At 40.8% G+C, this 18,445-nt stretch overlaps 1 protein-coding gene across 3 annotated transcripts in view; it reads left to right on the top strand.

The window, feature by feature from the left end:
• Positions 1-18,445, top strand: part of LOC124254249 (fucolectin-6-like) — a 52,921-nt gene that overhangs the window by 17,935 nt on the left and 16,541 nt on the right. Inside the window, exons 1-4 of one of the 3 annotated variants that reach the window (XM_046688164.1) lie at positions 5,018-5,241; positions 6,677-6,907; positions 8,240-8,457; positions 10,293-10,599. In XM_046688164.1, coding sequence (XP_046544120.1) covers positions 5,193-5,241; positions 6,677-6,907; positions 8,240-8,448 — 489 coding nt within the window. In that variant the 5' untranslated portion in view covers positions 5,018-5,192 and the 3' untranslated portion in view covers positions 8,449-8,457; positions 10,293-10,599. Of the gene's footprint in view, positions 1-4,838; positions 5,242-6,676; positions 6,908-8,239; positions 8,458-10,292; positions 10,604-18,445 lie in introns of those variants that run through there. The other 2 variants (XM_046688163.1, XM_046688162.1) reach the window with 2 other exon arrangements.

Consider the following 18,445-nt stretch of genomic DNA (forward strand, 5'->3'; position numbering starts at 1 on the left):
GTTTTGAAAGTATGGAACAAATATTGCGAAAAAAGTCACGTGAATTCTGGTGATGTTTATGAAATCCTAGCCCAACCACTATGGTTTAACCATAATTATAAAAACCCAAAACATTACAATAAAAACTGGGCAAGTAAAGGCATTCTTACAATTAAGGACCTGTATGACAAAACTGGTTTTTTATCCTTTGACGAGTTGAAGGAAATGTATGGCATTAAAGGCACATACCTGGACTATTTGCATGTTTTGAATATACTACCTGATTCTTGGAAATATACTATTAGACACTCTAGAAACATCCCAAGTTTATATTTACTCATAACAAACCGAAACATGAGTCTCATTAAGCTATTCAGACAATGACCTACTTTTCAGCCGATCCGAATTTTCTCGTGTGAAAGAGAACATAGACATCTCACACAACTATGGTTACACTGAATTCCAATTCCTTGTTTCATAAGAAAATGGTATTTACAAATGAATTTTACTTTCAAACTTTAATAACTTCGTATTTCTATTTTTTTATGGCGAGGTGAAGGCAGCATGACCTTAACAAAGACGTCACAGACTGTACCAGTTTGATGAGGTCGTAAAATGATTCACGATGCATCTGGCTCACTGGTTACACCTGTTATGTATTCTTCGCGCTTATTCAGTGTAGTTCTGTAACGCACAATGTGATTGATATAATATCAAGTCCGTACCAGATAGCAAAACGTTTCTACGGCAGAGCCTCGTTTTGAGATTTCCACGATTTCCAGGTTTCTTTTTGTCAGTGCTCGCTGTACAACAGAGCACGCTGCACGACGTGTTTGTATGGATTAGAAGGAGCGTAGTGTTGCAATATACAAGTGCTAAAATGTATCAAATAATACTGATTAATATTTATGTATTCAGTTAAATGAATTGGTCTCAAAATTCTGGACTGGTTATTGTACTAAATTGTGCAATAGGACGGAACCCAGTCAACAGGAAACGAGACTGTTGTGTAATCAATGTTTTGACTTGTGAGTGTCATTTGACTTTATTGAAATAATGCAAAGGCTCTAGAATTTTTTATGACGCCATGATTTCCGATGAAGATTTACCTAAAATGTGTCTTAAATGGCAAGAATCTTTCGCTAATGTTACTTTTGGTTTGAATCAGAATTTTACGACTTATAGAAATGGTTTGAAAGATGTCAAACTACTTGATTTCCAATACAAGTTTTTACATGGTATTATCTATACTAAAAATGAACTATTTAAAATGAAATTTGTTGACAATACTGTTTGCTGTTTTTGTAATGAGCTGAATGAGAATATTTGTCATGTTTATTGGGAATGAACTTGAAGTTTGCATGAATAATCACATTGAGAACACAACTAAAATAACAAAATATCTTGTTTGGTTTGGAACATTATACACAGATAGATTATTTAACCATATTATCCTAAATGCCCCAAAATATATCCATTTATGTGGGATTAACCAACACACTCCAAAACTTCAAAGGTTCCTGTTTGTTTTGAGAGAAATTTTCAATGTGGAAAAGTTCATTGCAATTAAAAATAATAGCCTCCAAAGTCATGACACAAATTGGAGATCTATATTCCTAACTTAGCAATGAAAATAGACTCTATATTCGGTACGTTATTTTGATGTGAAAATGTGAATTTTTGTGCATTTTTTAACTCTACCTAACAAACTCTAAAAACGTGAATTGGTGTTTTAATGATGTACCCTTGGGAACAATAAAAACATTATAAATAAAAAAAGATTAGGAGTAACTGATTAGGAGAAACTCTCCGAAAGGTTGGGTAACAAGAGCGATGATACGGACTTTCTAGAGGTCAAATTTCCCTCCACGGAGAGCATTATTACCATAGCTTCAACGTTTGGTGCTTACACTTCACGACTTCTGAGTCATAGTTGAGCGTGCACTAACACAGATTTCAAATAGCGTCATAAAACCCTTTCTCAGAAATTGTTTGATTAAGGTTACAAAATTCAAGACTGCACCATGACTTGTACCATAACTTCCAAATTCGTTTAGTTGAACATGTAAATAACCTTTGCATATTTATGACGGGTGCCACTGATAGGGAAGATGAGAAGATCTTATCACTTGCATAGTCTGAATAACTTCTTGAAATTTCTATAGCACTTTGGATTAGTCAATAACTGTTCTTAAAGATTCATGATTGCACCAACTCTAATAGCAATAAAACACAATACCTTCCAAATTAATGCTTACATTATATAGTAATACATACCTAACAACTGACAATTACTGTTAAAATGTGGTCACACAAAGCAGCTACATTGTGTAATAACAACTAAATATCGATCTAAGATGTTCTATCAGTTCAATATCAATTTCCTCAAGGAATAAAAATTTAGTCACCAGGGTGCGGTCGATAGGATTATACAGGTCACAAATGTTAGATTGACTCTGCGACAGAATTAATCGGGTCTTAGAGGGCTGAAATCCCTTTCTAACAGAGTCAAAGTTCTTTTCAAAATCGATAAGAAACGATTCCAGCTCTTCATACAGGAGCAGTGTAAATCCAGTATGCTTTCACTTCTCTTTCGTAGTCTATCATACAAAATTGACTCTAACATGTACGCATTCCCTATTTCCTTAGAAATCAGAAATACATATATAATATCATCAGCGAATTTATCAGCGGACCAATGGCTGAAGTACCAAACATTAGCCGCCTTCCACTCTGTATATACAATCCTGGTGTTCATATAATAAAGTCACCGAGGTGATGTTTTTAACATTAACGTACACATGCAATGCTCAGAGACCTCTTCAGCAGGATGTATATACTAAGGCATAGATTTTGATTTAACTGACACTGCTTGAATACATGGTCCCCTGGTTAATCTGTCTATGAACTGTTTTGAGTGAGTGATTTCCATATAGCGTCTCTCTGGACAGTTTCATTTCAATTCCTGCAACTTTCCAAGTACCATCCACTTAGTCGTTGGTTATAAACACATCTGGGCTGTTGTCGCTCACCACACAGACATGCAACGACATTATATTGGGGGATATCATTTGAACAGAATTACCTCTTGCCACCAAAACTAATAAACATTTCAAATTGGGGTATTTTAATACAAGTACATGCACAAGAGTGCATTTATTAAGCCTGGAAAAGCTTTACCAATGTTTCTAAGATACTTCGGTGAAAGATTAAATGCGCCGTTCTAGTCTGCCCCCTCGTAATCAAACGTATCCTTGGTAACCGGACGCAATCCTTCCTGAAAATAAAGATGGCGTTTCCGCATCGACTGTCAATCGGAGAAGTTGTTTCTCTGAATGACGATTCCTGATCTAACGTTAAAGCACTCGGATGCAAGTGTCCGCTCAAGGTAGAGCGAACTGTATTTCTTAAATGAATTTGGTTATTCCTTCACTTAATAACATATGTTGAGCATGCAATATGTACAAGTACAACGTGCTTTGTAATAATCCTGAGACAAAAGTATAATCATGATGTCACAAGCGACTCTGCTTTTAGCAGAGATTTCATATAAATGTGAAAAGGGTTTTGTCGCTTCTGTTTACAAAAGAAGTACAGTGTACACTTGCATACAATTTGAAAACTAACCGAAAAGAAATCTTTCTACCATGCCTCAGTCCCCACTAATAACTTTGAACCGTCCACCCTTGAAATCCTCAAAATCACCAAGGTAATCACAGAAACTGATCAACCCACAGATCCCTGGGTCCGTGTGTTGGTCTTAGTCCTGATACTTCACATTTGCAAACAGTACACTCTATCGAACAACACTCGGGCATCATTAGTGCTGAATCTTACCAGGAACCCAGAGTTTTTCTTCTTCTGAAAGAGTTGCTGAAGCTGCATGCTGAACTGGAGTTCCTGAATCTTCAGCAGCCAGCTGTTTACTCGAAGCACCCAAGGCGCGTGAAAGTCCGCTAATTCCGTACACATTATGCTAAGGTTATCCCACAAATATCTGTCAGAAAGGTTGGGGATACTCTATAGTGTCATGGCGACGACCTTCACAAATAAACAGCGTCACAAAACATACAATTGCGCGCCAGTACATTTGCCCTAGTTGCCCCAAAGAAAATCTATCTCTTACATTTACACTTTGTTCATTTACTTCTGTCACAAACCCATGAGTCAAATGAGTCAAATGTAATACATGATACATTTGATTCCCTTCTAAAAGGCTTAGGACTTCGTGTTGTTGTAGAAACCATGATTACTGAAACAGTTAAGTTACTGACTTTGTGTGCTGGCGATTTCCTGCCTCACTCTGAGAGTGTAGGTGAGCATACTGAAGAACATCCCTGCAAAAACGAGAATATGTTGCGTGATATCATTGGATCAGAGATTACCTGTTCCAACCAAAACTGGTAAATAAATCAAGTCAATATCAAGTATATGCACAAGAGTGTGTTTCCTAAGAGATCAAAGCCGCCCACAGTACTTATCAGGAGATAACGTACACTTATCGCATTACGTCACTGCGCCATTCTAGTTTGCCCCCCTCGTAATCACACGTACCCTTGGTAACCAACGTTACGATGCATGACCCCGTTTCACAAAGCTTTCGTAGAGCTACAACTATCCTGAGTCAATGTTACAGTATAGGAGGTACGAATGCTATGAGAAAAGTTACGAGATCTTAGGCTTACGAGAGCTTTGTGAAACTGGGCCCACGTCAGTCGTCATTGCCTAGTTAAGTCTCCAACGGTACAGCAAACTCCCCCGTGGCACCCCATTTCTGGCTTTGCACGGGCCTCAGATGGCTATCATCACTGGTGGAATCCAATCATTGGTAAGTATTGAATTTGGCATCTTAGGAAAGAAATACATGTCGCTCAAAGCAGATCGAAATGCATTTCTTAAGTAAAGTTACTTCCCTCAACAGAAAATGAAATAGCTCGTATACAATATTCATGTTTAAAAGTGTGTTTACATCGCAACACGACAGAGCTCTTCGAGTATGTCTCAATAATTACCTCGTTTAGGTTCCGACATATTGATATAATACTGAATCAGTCATACGTTAACAGCATATCGAAGCGTCATTATGGAAACATATAGATCGACATCTGAATAGACTACACCTCCTTCAGAGGGATATATTGTGTCACCAGAAATGTCACCCATATTGTAGGAGGAAGTACTGTGTGTGTAGAGGCCTCCAAACTGTGGCTATTATGGCAACACAGCTTGTATTGTCATGTCTAGCCAGTATGGCTGTCCCAGGTAAGTCGTTTGTTTCTTAAGTATGTTGAAATCCCAAAATCTGAACGATGCTATTCAAGCAACTGATCTGGAAAATAACAGTCCATGGATGTTTGCGGGTTACTGTAGGTAAATAACCAAGCTCTGCATGCCGTACTAAATGGTTGATCCAATACTACGACTCACCCAGTTTCATTTTCACCGCATAGATCACTGGGTCTGTAGGTCCCCAAGTTATTTTTTAAATGTTTTTCTTATGTGTTGATTCTCAGCCTGAAACTTAAAGGTTAACCGGAAATCCGTGAAAGAACTAGCTGTGGTGCAATACAAAGGTATCAGTATGGCAGTGCAACATTGTGTGGCAATATAAAAATAAAATAATAAAAGAGCAGTAATAATAGTTATAAAGACAATGATGGTAATAGCCACCTCTCAGTAATCCACCCTTGAAGAATAAGAGCCTCGGAATATCCATATATTCATATATTTCCGATCTTTTTGTCTAAATCCGGCACAAGTCTAAATGTAGCAGGCCACTGCCAACCGGCAATAAATAACATAAACACAAACAAACCCTACTGTACCCCGGGGTTCGGATCTGTAGGGGTCGAAATAACTGTGTGCAGAAACCACTCTCGACATTATGTGAAGCCCATTTCTGCTGCCCCCCATCTTGAAAATGAAGGAATATTGTTAAACGCGGTGTGACATCCAACTCAGTCCCTCTAGCACAATGTACAATGACTTGTGGTGAGCAGCTAACATTCTGTAATAGTTACCAGACCATACGTTAAGAAACCATTAGAAAATATGTGTCTGCCAGAAGGAATCTTTAAAACCATGTTGACGAAATGCTTGTCATAAACTCCTCTTTAAGTTGTTGTTTTTCACATTCCATGGTCCTCTTCAGGATTATTAGTGAGTGAGTTAGGTTGTACGCCGCTTTTAGCAATATTCCAGTAATATCAGGGCCATTAATACCAAAGTGTACCTGTGAAGATCCGGTTTAGAAATGATCTTCAGAAACCCATGCTTGTCGTAAGAGTGAGTAAGGTTGTACGCAGCATTTAGCAATATTCCAGTAATATCCATGCCATTAAAACCAAAGTGTACCTGTGAATGATCTTCAGAAACCCATGTTTGTCGTAAGAGGTGTCTAACTGGATAGCGCATATTTGGACCATCTGTGGACATGGGAGTTGATTAATCTTAAACAGCTCATGCTTGTCGTAAGGCGTCTAACTGGATAGTGTTGCCAGGCTCGCTGACTTGGTTGACACAATCCCATCGATGCACATGCTGTTGATCACTGAATTGTCTGGTCAAGGCTTCATTGTCTACTGGCCGCCGCCATATAGTTGGAATATTGCTCAGGGAGGCGTTTAAAACAAACCAAAGTTTACGCCACATAACGTTCCTGTCGTTCCTGTCCTATCTTTTGTTAATATGTTTTCAGGGTTCTCCTTTTCAACATTCAATGCGGCTCGCTATAAACCAGCCAATCAGAGCTCAGTCTACGCTGAGTATACTTCAGCGGATAAGGCGGTAGATGGCAACTATGACCCCATATTCCGAAACAAGTCATGCGCATCTACAACGAACGACGATCTGGCACCATGGTGGAGTGTGGATCTTGGCCGGGAGTATCACGTGACTTCTGTTAGAATTACAAACCGACTTTACTTTGGTAATTTGACTTTGTATTTTGTTTGATTCTAAGCTCTACTCGCGTTTTAGTGAGCATTTGTGTATAATTAGTGAGGTTTTCCGCTAAACAAGCTAAACTGTGTTCACTCACTCGTTGTATTGTTACTATTAACGTCCTTCTTGCAACATTATTACTATTATACACTACTGGTGATGTGTGGTCCTGTGCACTAGAGCTCAGGTCATAAATCAGTTGAAGTTAAGCAACGTGGTAACATAACCACAAACCATATTTTGTGCAAATACTCTCTGAAAAACGAAACGCATAAGCCATTTTAGAAGAATTGATTGCGTTAATTTAAGAGCAATTAATTCATGTAATTTCAATGGTAAAAAGCTGAAAATTCGCACATCTATAGATAAATAGAAGTCTTTGTGTTGTGTTTGTGTTTTCTTGAGTCTACAAGTCCTCGTCAGAGCGAATACTTTGTATGGCCAGCATTGGCAGCAATTACTGCTCGGCACCGTCTGGATAAGTCGACGAAGTCGCTCTTGTGGATTTTTCCCCACTCATCCTGCAATGCGATGGCCAGTTGTGGAAGTGTTTGAGAAGTGTTTTAACGTTGACGTACACGTCCATCGAGTTCATGCCATAGGTGTTCCATCGGGTTTAGATCTGGTGATCGGAAGGGCCATGGCAAGACACTGACGTTAGAATTGGCAAGGTAGCGGACCGTGACGCGTGCTGTATGTTAAGTAGCATTGTCATGCTGGAACAACTCCCTCTGTCGGTCCATAATCGGAAGCATGGGACGTGCAAGGACTTCGTTGATGTACCTATTTGCTGTCAAGTTCCCCCGAACCACCACTAAATCAGGTCTTTGTGTGCTGGATACCATGGCACTGTCTCCACCGAATCTGTCGACTTGTCGAATGCAATTAGGGGTAAAACGTTCATTTCTCCGACGGTAAACACGTTGTCTTCCATCTCACCGGGGAAGAAGAAATCGTGATTCATCACTGAGCCAGACTCGCCCCCAGTTTCTAAGGTGCCAGTTCCGGACTCTACGACGCCACCGCCGATGGAAATCTCTCAAAACAGGGGCGGCAACTGGTCTTCTCGGTCGAATCCCCAATTCACACAATGATTTTCCAGTGTTCACAGACAGGGGGTGTACCAAGTTGTTTCTCAAATGTTCGAACACGCCACTTCCTACAGGGAGTCACTCTTTTGTGTCTCATGTCGCTACATAATGTGTTCCACGTACCTGACTACTGGACGTTAAGGTGATATATATGTATTAAATATTTTTCTCATTGCAGATAAACATTTGTACTGTTTTCCCTTTCTTATCATCTAAGTGTGTTACAGGTAACCGTCTACATGACGTCACTATTACAGTGATGAAGGAGACGAGTGCCACGCCCACTGTTTGCGGACAATATCCGGGGGCAGCTGCCGATGGTGCCAACGTCACCGTGACTTGTGCTGATCTCACGCTGGGACGTTACGTACAAATTAGCAAGCCAGCGACTGAATCCACGACCTTCTCACTGTTTGTGAAGTGGAAGTCATGGTAGTTAGATCACGTAAGTTGGTGTGTGAGTGTGAGTGAGTGAGTGAATTAGTAACGAAGGGAGGGAGATAGTGGGTGAGTGCGTGGATAAGGTGGGTGAGTGGGTAAGGTGAGTGAGTGGGTGGGTGAGAGAGTGTGAGTGAATTAATAAGGGGGGGTGGTATTGTGTGAGTGAGCGGATCAGGTGAGTGAGTGAGAGAGTGACTCAATTAATAACTAGGGGAGGGAGGTAGTGGATGAGTGGGTAAGGTGTGTGAGTGAGAGAGAGTGAGTGAGGGAAGTAGTAAGGAAGGGAGGGAGGTAGTGGGTGAGTGAGTGAATAAGGTGGGTGAGTGAGGTCAGTGAAGGGTGACTTTGTATGCATTAAATTAAGTCAACCAGAGTTCTGAGTGACCTTTCGTCAAGGACATTTTAACCTAACGTACTTATTTGGAACTGTTAGAACTCCAAAGCAGGCATGTTTGGAAATGAAAAAGCTGATAATTATGACCAAAAAATCATCACACATTTTGCTTATCTTTTACATGAAACTAATAATTCTTTTCAGACTGAATTTCCGCCAAACATTGTTAATGTGTTCTTTACTGTTTTAGTGGTTATGTATATTCTAGAATATATAAACACATCAAGAAAGGATAATTGTTGCCATCATGACACCAGTCTACCCTCGACTGTCTTGACAAGACATGTATTTTTGTACAGACGACAGTCAACTTGTAAAACCAAATAGTCTATGCACTCAATCAGTAGGTATATAATTGTCTTTTGCAATATTTCAATATCGTGGAGCCAACCACATCAAGCATACCATCTAAATAACCTCCTCCAATGATGCAAATTACTGACTGAAAACAATATACACACAGAACTTAATTAAGCATCCCCTGTATGTTTGCAATTATAGGTTTTCAACAATTTATGACTATCATTGCTCATTTTAAAAACACAACAACACTGATTTTCATACAAAACCATGTCTGTACAAGTATGGTACTGGAATGTTTAATGTTGAATTTATTGGTGAATGTGAACATTCAAAATGTCATTTTGCGTGTCTTACATGATTCAAGGTGAATACTGAGTGTAACCTCCATGTGACTATAAGACAGCCAGCACTCTCCTCCACATACCTCTGTCAGCCTCCTGATCCTCTGAAGGGGCAGTCTGCGCTATTCCTCGTGTACAGCAGCTTCCAATTTGGCCAGGTTCTGTACAGGAGGATCCTTTAGTTGCACACGGCGACCAGTCATGTCCCAGATATGCCCCAAAGATTAAGATCGGGCCTCATTCAATCATGAGATTTGTCAGGGGGTGCTTAACTGAGTTCATTGTGTATATATATGTATATTAGTTCCCATACATAATTCATTTCGTCCTAAATATAACGTTGAGACAGAAGCATAAAAATATTTAAAATAAAAGTGCTTTTATAAACTGCCGCTTGCTATAAAATGCGCCGCAGCCGTCTATTTCTAGTACACAAACTCCGTCCAGCGCTTGTCTTACTCAGTGACAATGCGTTACAGAGACGACAAAACACTGAGAGAAGTTTAGGCACAGTCAATAACCCGGCAACAGTCTGACTGACGTCACAGAGCATTGGTTTTGGTTGGCAAGTTTCACAAATTACATCATAAGCTATTGTGATGTAATTTGTAAAATCTGTGGTGCTGTATTCTGGAGGTAGGCCCATCAATCTACCCCCGTCTGTCTTGAAAGTCATGTATGTTTGTACAGATGATTAGTCAACATGTAGACCAAATGTCATCATCGATGTTCATCAGGTTTTTAACGATCTTTTGCCAGCGAATATTTGAACTGGAGCCAAGCATACCATCTGATTTACAGGAATGACCCTCCAACGTCTGATCGGAAAGAAGAGCAGCCAGGAAAGTGGCATCGTGTCCATGGAAACCACACTGCCTGACTGTGCACATGCCTGTTTGCACTCGGATTCTTGCGTGGGTGTGAACTACAGCAGTGGGTCATCCAAATGTCAACTACTCAATACAACCGCACACACTGACGTCATCAGCGACTACGAATGGAGCCTGTATGTCGTTATGCCTTGACTTGTAACTGTAGACTCTCATTGTAACTGTAGAATCTCACTGTTGCCCCAGCAACCACAGATGTAAGATGTATGTCGTTTTACCCTGATCTGTAACTGTAGAATCTCACTGAATCTCACATGTAAGTTCCCCAGCAACCACAGATGTAAGATGTGTGTAGTTTTACCCTGATCTGTAACTGTAGAATCTCACTGTTGCCCCAGCAACCACAGATGTAAGATGTGTGTAGTTTTACCCTGATCTGTAACTGTAGAATCTCACTGTTGCCCCAGCAACCACAGATGTAAGATGTGTGTAGTTTTACCCTGATCTGTAACTGTAGAATCTCACTGTTGCCCCCAGCAACCACAGATGTAAGATGTGTGTAGTTTTACCCTGATCTGTAACTGTAGAATCTCACTTGTTGCCCCCAGCAACCACAGATGTAAGATGTATGTAGTTTTACCCTGATCTGTAACTGTAGAATCTCACTGTTGCCCCAGCAACCACAGATGTAAGATGTGTGTAGTTTTACCCTGATCTGTAACTGTAGAATCTCACTGTTGCCCCCAGCAACCACAGATGTAAGATGTGTGTAGTTTTACCCTGATCTGTAACTGTAGAACTGTAAGATGTGTGTCGTTTTACCCTGATCTGTAACTGTAGAATCTCACTGTTGCCCCCAGCAACCACATATGTAAGCTGTATGTCGTTTTACCCTATTCTGTTACTAGGATATCCACGATGAGAGCAGCACCTTTATATATCTTTACTTACACCTTAACTACAGAACAACACTACTTAATTAATAATGCTTGTCCTACATCCAATAGTTGCAATGGCTTACGCCCTCGCCACAGTATGTAACAGCTGTTTGCCAATACATCGGTAACTTAAACATCCATTGAATGTGAGTGCAAGCAGCTGATGTAGAACAAGTGTTGTCTAGAAGTAATATAGAATATACTTCAGTCTGTTTCCAATGTACGGTTTTAAATGGGTATTCCTATTATCGTATCTATTCAACAAATCATATCGTGTTCAGAAACGTTCGAGCAAGTCACTGTTAGCACTTCTTAATTGTTTCTTTGTCCAGTAACGATATTGTTATCAACATTCCAAAAAACAGGTAAACATTGGTTTATAAGTTACCAATTTTAATTGTCAATCGTTTCAGGAATTTGCAATGCTTCCTGTGTGCGTTAAAAATATCATTTTGCCGATATGTATCTGGACTCAATAAAGACACAAGAGGTTCAAGTGGATATGTCGTTTCTCTGAAATCTGCTTTAAGTGGCAGTGCTATGGAATTGAATACATTTGCATTTCTATGGAGGACACTTGAAGGAAACACAACCAAATATCTGTTATATTTTACGAAAAACAAATACCAAAGACATGCTCTGTGTTGCTCTTTCTTGTTCGAGTTCATAAACCTTTTCATTGTTTCAAATCCACCACGTCTTTGAACATTTATGAAGGGGAAGATTATGATGAAATCTGCGTTATAGAAAGTATAGAGGGGATAAACATAAAGATAAACATGGTATCGCAAATTTGACACCAAAAGTCACACCTGCCCCAGCGTTACCAGCCGTAACATGGAAACACGCGTGTACCTGCACAGTCTTGTGAGGTGTGACTTACCTCCCCTGTGTACCTGCACAGCCTTGTGAGGTGTGACTTACCTCCCCTGTGTACCTGCACAGTCTTGTGAGGTGTGACTTACCTCCCCTGTGTACCTGCACAGCCTTGTGAGGTGTGACTTACTTGTGTACCTGCACAGCCTTGTGAGGTGTGACTTACCTCCCCTGTGTACCTGCACAGCCTTGTGTAGCACAGCCTGGTGTGACTTACCTCCTGACTTGTGACTTACCTCCCTGTACCTGCACAGTGTACCTGCCTGCACACAGCCTTGTGAGGTGTGACTTACCTCCCCTGTGTGTGACCTGCACCTGCACAGCCTTGTGACTTACCTCCCTGACTTACCTCCCCTGTGTACCTGCACAGCCTTGTGAGGTGTGACTTACCTCCCCTGTGTACCTGCACAGCCTTGTGAGGTGTGACTTACCTCCCTGTGTACCTGCACTTGTGTACCTGCACAGCCTTGTGAGTGTGACTTACCTGCCCTGTGTACCTGCACAGCCTTGTGAGGTGTGACTTACCTCCCCTGTGTACCTGCACAGCCTTGTGAGGTGTGACTTACCTCCCCTGTGTACCTGCACAGCCTTGTGAGGTGTGACTTACCTCCCCTGTGTACCTGCACAGCCTTGTGAGGTGTGACTTACCTCCCCTGTGTACCTGCACAGCCTTGTGAGGTGTGACTGTGACCCACAGTCCTTGTGAGGTGTGACTTACCTCCCCTGTGTACCTGCACAGCCTTGTGAGGTGTGACTTACCTCCCCTGTGTACCTGCACAGTCTTGTGAGGTGTGACTTACCTCCCCTGTGTACCTGCACAGCCTTGTGAGGTGTGACTTACCTCCCCTGTGTACCTGCACAGCCTTGTGAGGTGTGACTTACCTCCCTGTGTACCAGTCTGTGTACCTGCACACCTCCTTGTGCACAGTTGTGAGGTGTGACTTACCTCCCCTGTGTACCTGCACAGCCTTGTGAGGTGTGACTTACCTCCCCTGTGTACCTGCACAGCCTTGTGAGGTTGTGACTTACCTCCCCTGTGTACCTGCACAGCCTTGTGAGGTGTGACTTACCTCCCCTGTGTACCTGCACACCCTTGTGAGGTGTGTGACTTACCTCCCCTGTGTACCTGCACAGCCTTGTGAGGGTGTGACTTACCTCCCACAGTCTGTGTGTGACTTACTGCACAGCCTTGTGAGGTGTGACTTACCTCCCCTGTGTACCTGCACAGCCTTGTGAGGTGTGACTTACCTCCCAGCCTGTGTGTGTACTGCACAGCCTTGTGAGGTGTGACTTACCTCCCCTGTGTACCTGCACAGCCTTGTGAGGTGACTTACCTCCCCTGTGTACCTGCACAGCCTTGTGAGGTGTGACTTACCTCCCTGTGTACCTGCACAGCCTTGTGAGGTGTGACTTACCTCCTGCCTGCACAGCCCTTGTGTAGGCCTGTGACTCCCCCTGTGTACCTGCACAGCCTTGTGAGGTGTGACTTACACCTCCCTGTGTGCACCCCTTGTGAGAGGTGTGTGACCTGCACAGCCTTGTGACCTCCCTGTGTACCTGCACAGCCTTGTGACTTACCTCCCCTGTGTACCTGTGTACACACAGCCTTGTGAGGTGTGACTTACCTCCCCTGTGTACCTGCACAGCCTTGCGAGGTGTGACTTACCTCCCCTGTGTACCTGCACAGCCTTGTGAGGTGTGACTTACCTCCCCTGTGTACCTGCACAGCCTTGTGAGGTGTGACTTACCTCCCCTGTGTACCTGCACAGCCTTGTGAGGTGTGACTTACCTCCCCTGTACCTGTACAGCCTTGTGAGGTGTGACTTACCTCCCCTGTGTACCTGTACAGCCTTGTGCATTCGTCATCACTCGCCGCTTTCCGTCCCCCTCTCAATGCTTGTTATGTGCGAAAATACGACAAACCAATCAGAACGCGCGTCATGATTGCGGTGCTTTGATAAAAATATCCCGAGTACTTAAATCGTTTATGGCATTATGTCGTTGTTTAAAAAATCATGAAAAATATATTATCGCCATATTGAAAGTACAAAGAACGTAGCTAACAGAATTGTGTTGCCTCATGTGAAGTTTTTAATAAGGATAATGCTACGGACGGTGAGAGATTCAAATCCACGCTTGTTTACATAACGGCTCTCATAGGAATCAATTGTGTGTATTTCTGACGATCTTGCGGGCTTGTTTTGGAGATTGTATGTGCGCTTTCAACATTTTTAGGAAACAAAACTTGAAATCGCTACGAGTTTCAAAACAATAATATTATATTTATGTATAATAGGGCTGTGTATTGGCAAATAAATTGTGTTGGAATATTGCGATTCCCTTATCCGTATTTCGATACGTATATTGAGAACTTAAATGTTTGCCAGTAAGTGACAATAATTGTTCATGTCAATCCTATTTTCTACATTATAAGTCTCTAAACATAAATGTTATGGCTCTGATAACAGCAATCTAAAAATTAGGCTGCATAGTCAGGGATTATATTTTCTCTTTTGTACAATTTATATTATCTTACCTTTAATTTCATTGGTCAATGACGTTTTAACAAGTTTCCGTGTCACCCCTCCCAGGAGGGTGACAACTGGGAAAAATATTACCCGCTGCCACCGTAACCGCCAATCTCTCTGCCGAGAAGCTGAAGCGCTAACAATCGTATGACGTCATAATATGACGCATGCCGTGCCCGGAGTTCGAAAACCGTTCGATCCGCTGTTTTTGTGTTCACTTTGTACAGATTTATTTTACTTACTTTCACTGCTTTATTTAAGGTATTTTATACATTGAGTGGTTTTGCACACTCAACTTAAACATAATTAACCATTTTTATAGCAGTTTTAAGCTTGTCAGAATATGATTCACTGATTTTAAAAATCTAGTCGAGAGGCAGACGCCCTATTGTTTACATGTCATATAGTCGGTCGCGATCTTTAACATAAAATATAATGATTTTTGTACATTAACATGGCGGTAAGATAAGTACGCTGTATGCTTCTCCCTCGGGTAATACTGTCTGATGTACGCCTTTTTGTAGCAGTGTCATCCCTCGCCTACCGGCTTGGGTGACACTACCGGCTCGGGTGACACTGCTACAAAGAGGCGTACATCACACCGTATTACCCTCGAGAGAAGCATACAACTTATAGTATTTCACTATACAGTATGCCGTTTTGTCATTGAATAACGATGGTAAACATTTGCTATGAAAGAAAGTATGCGTATATTTTAATTCAAACCATAAAGATAATAAAAACAAAACTTCATATATGTTCTTTACCCAATATACCGGTTCTCAGAAAATATCCGTATCGTTTGAAAGACGTATTGCGATGTACCGGTATACCGGTAATATCGTGCAGTCCTAATATATAACTAATCAAATCTTAAACATTGGGCTTATATTTCACATCTCTGGGGATATTTTAGTCTGACTTTTGGGGGTCATTCACACTTTTCTCAGTTTGAAAAATATTTTAAAGTCGCTTTTAAGTACACTAAACGCCAAAAGAAACGTTACCCTCCTACATTTAAGAATTACATAAAAACTATCAAAGATATGTTAGAAGGTATTAGTTTACAAGAAAGCTGAACAACACAGCTTTATGCAAATCACGAAAAATATTTCTCACATGCATTCATATTTAGGTGAAATGCATCTTTTTCAGAAGAGTTAAATTGTCCTATTTTCGTCCATGCCGAAATAAACCAATAACAGTGATTTAGATGTCCAAAAGAAAGGTTGAAATAAAAATCTTGTTTGAGACAAAGATAAACCATTTAAAGACATCATTTTTCAACTATTAAAACAAGAAACAACTGTTGTAGAGTGTGTAAAATTGTCAAATAATCATTCCTATGATTTCAGTCTTTAAAACATTTTCTGCTGATTTGCATTAGTGAAAACAAGTAAAACGTGTCTGTGATATTGTGAAAAATGTTTGGGAACATCTGAAATTATCTTTGTTAACGTTTTTGCTTGCAAAGTAACATTATTCCATTTTCTGTTTACACATAGCAATATCAATCGCCAAAACGCAGCAATATTCAAGCAGTATTTGCATCCATTTCACATGTAGAATGATTCTGTAGAGTACAAAGAGAGCCTAGATTGCATTGATATGACACACAAGTACGAGAAATATGCCACGATTAACAGCTGAAGAGAGAGAAAGAGCCATTGTAATGGTGCAGATGGGGTCGACATACAATGCCGTTGCCAACGCCCTCGGATGCCATCGTATCACGGTTATAAGACTTATTCAGGGCTTCAGACAGACTGGGGTCCCCGTAGACAGACCAAGAAGTGGACGTCCACGCATCGAAACGCCAGCTGAAGATAGTAGCCCCCGCCATTAAGGAAGGAGGATAACGTTTCTTTGGGCGTTTAGTGTATCTGTTTAGGGATTTAATGTAGCTGAAAAAAGATTATTTAACGTGCATAGTCAATAAAAAAAATCCTATTTGTGATTCTTAAACCCTATTTAGAAACACACATTTAGAAATATAAAGTAAACAGCTGGTAATTATTACGTTAGAATATGTGTTTAACGAATAGTTCTTCCCTTTCTTTTAGTTGTATCAGGTTGTATTTAGTTGTAAGAGGTTTAATTCTTTAAAATAATAATATAAAAAGAACAAAAACAGCAATACAATACACGAGTACTTTGATGATATCAAGAGTTTAGTGTAATGGGCATCAAGTGGTATCAAACAAGAATAGAGTTGTCGTTCTTGTTTGAAGTAGTATACAATATGAAATCCTTCCAGAGGGGCACGAGTCGCTATTGTGATGTGTGAATTACCTCTCCTGTGTACCTGCACAGCCTTGTGAGATGTGACTTACCTCCCCTGTGTATCTGCACAGCCTTGTGAGGTGTGGCATATCTCCCCTCTATGTTAATCACAGCCTTGTGAGGTGTGAAATAACTTCTTGGAATTTCTATAGCACTTTGGATTAGTCAATAACTGTTCTAAAAGATTCACGATTGCACCAACTCTATTAGCAATAAATCACTATACCTTCCAAATTAATGCTTACATTATATAGTAATACATACCTAACAACTGACAATTACTGGTCACACAAAGCAGCTACATTGTCTAAAATATCGATCTAAGATGTTCTGTCAGGTCAATATCAATTTCCTCAAGGAATAAAGGTTTAGTCACCAGGGGGGCGGTCGATAGGATTGTACAGGTCACAAATGTTAGATTGACTCTGCGACAGATTTAGTTGGGTCTGAAAGGGCTGAAAGTTTAATTCCCTTTCTAACAGATTCATAGTTCTTTTCAAAATCGATAAGAAACGATTCAGCATGTCATACAGGAGCAGTGTAAATCCGGTATGCTTTCAAGTTTCTTTCGTAGTCTATCATACAAACTTGACTCTGACATGTACGCATTCCCTATTTCCACAGAAATGTTGAATCCATTATATCATCAGCGAATTTATCAGCGGACCAATGACTGAAGTACCAAACATTAACCGCCTTCCACTCTGTATATACAATCCTGGTGTTTATATAACAAAGACACCGAGGTGGTATTTCTAGCATTAACGTACACATGCAATGCCCAGAGACCTCTTCAGCAGGATGCATATAAAAATGGCATAGAGTGTTGCTTTAACTGACACTGCTTGAATGCATCTCACCCTGGTTAAGCTGTCTCTGAACTGTTATGAGTGAGTGATTTCTATATAGCGTCTCACTGGCACTTACTTTCTGCTTGGAGTACCATCCCTTCAGTCATTGGTTAACAACACATCTGGGTTGCTGTCGTTCACCATACTGAAATGCAACGAGATTATATGTATAGGTTAGACCACGAGGGCCCCGTGTTTAACCGTTGAAATGCTGAGTTTTTCCCAAAGGCGCGTAGTCTAACCTATTGAAACCATGGCCATCTTTAGATGGTATTAACTTCATTGATTATTTTGTTACTTTAAGTTAAAATAGCGATCTTCATTTTGTGTGTAGGTATGTTTTGTGTTCATGGTTGTGAACAGGCTTTCCCATCGAAGCCACTGACGTCAGACGCTGGCTAGCATGTGACCTGCACGTGCATTTCGAACGACTTCAAATTCTTAACGATTTTGACATGAGTTATTATTTGTTTTCTGAATACCCCAAGGCACGCGCATGCGTATCGCCACTTTGGTCAGAGCACATGTACAGTATGGACGCACACGTATTTGATAGTGACATCGCCTCCATCTTCAGAAATAGGACTGGATATATACGTTATGATGAATTCAAGCAGCGATCAGTTAAACCCCCGGTCTGAAACAAAG

This window comes from Haliotis rubra, unplaced genomic scaffold (genome assembly GCF_003918875.1).
Source record: "Haliotis rubra isolate DU_JTF1 unplaced genomic scaffold, ASM391887v1 Scf57, whole genome shotgun sequence".
NCBI classification, from domain to species: Eukaryota; Metazoa; Mollusca; class Gastropoda; order Lepetellida; family Haliotidae; genus Haliotis; species Haliotis rubra.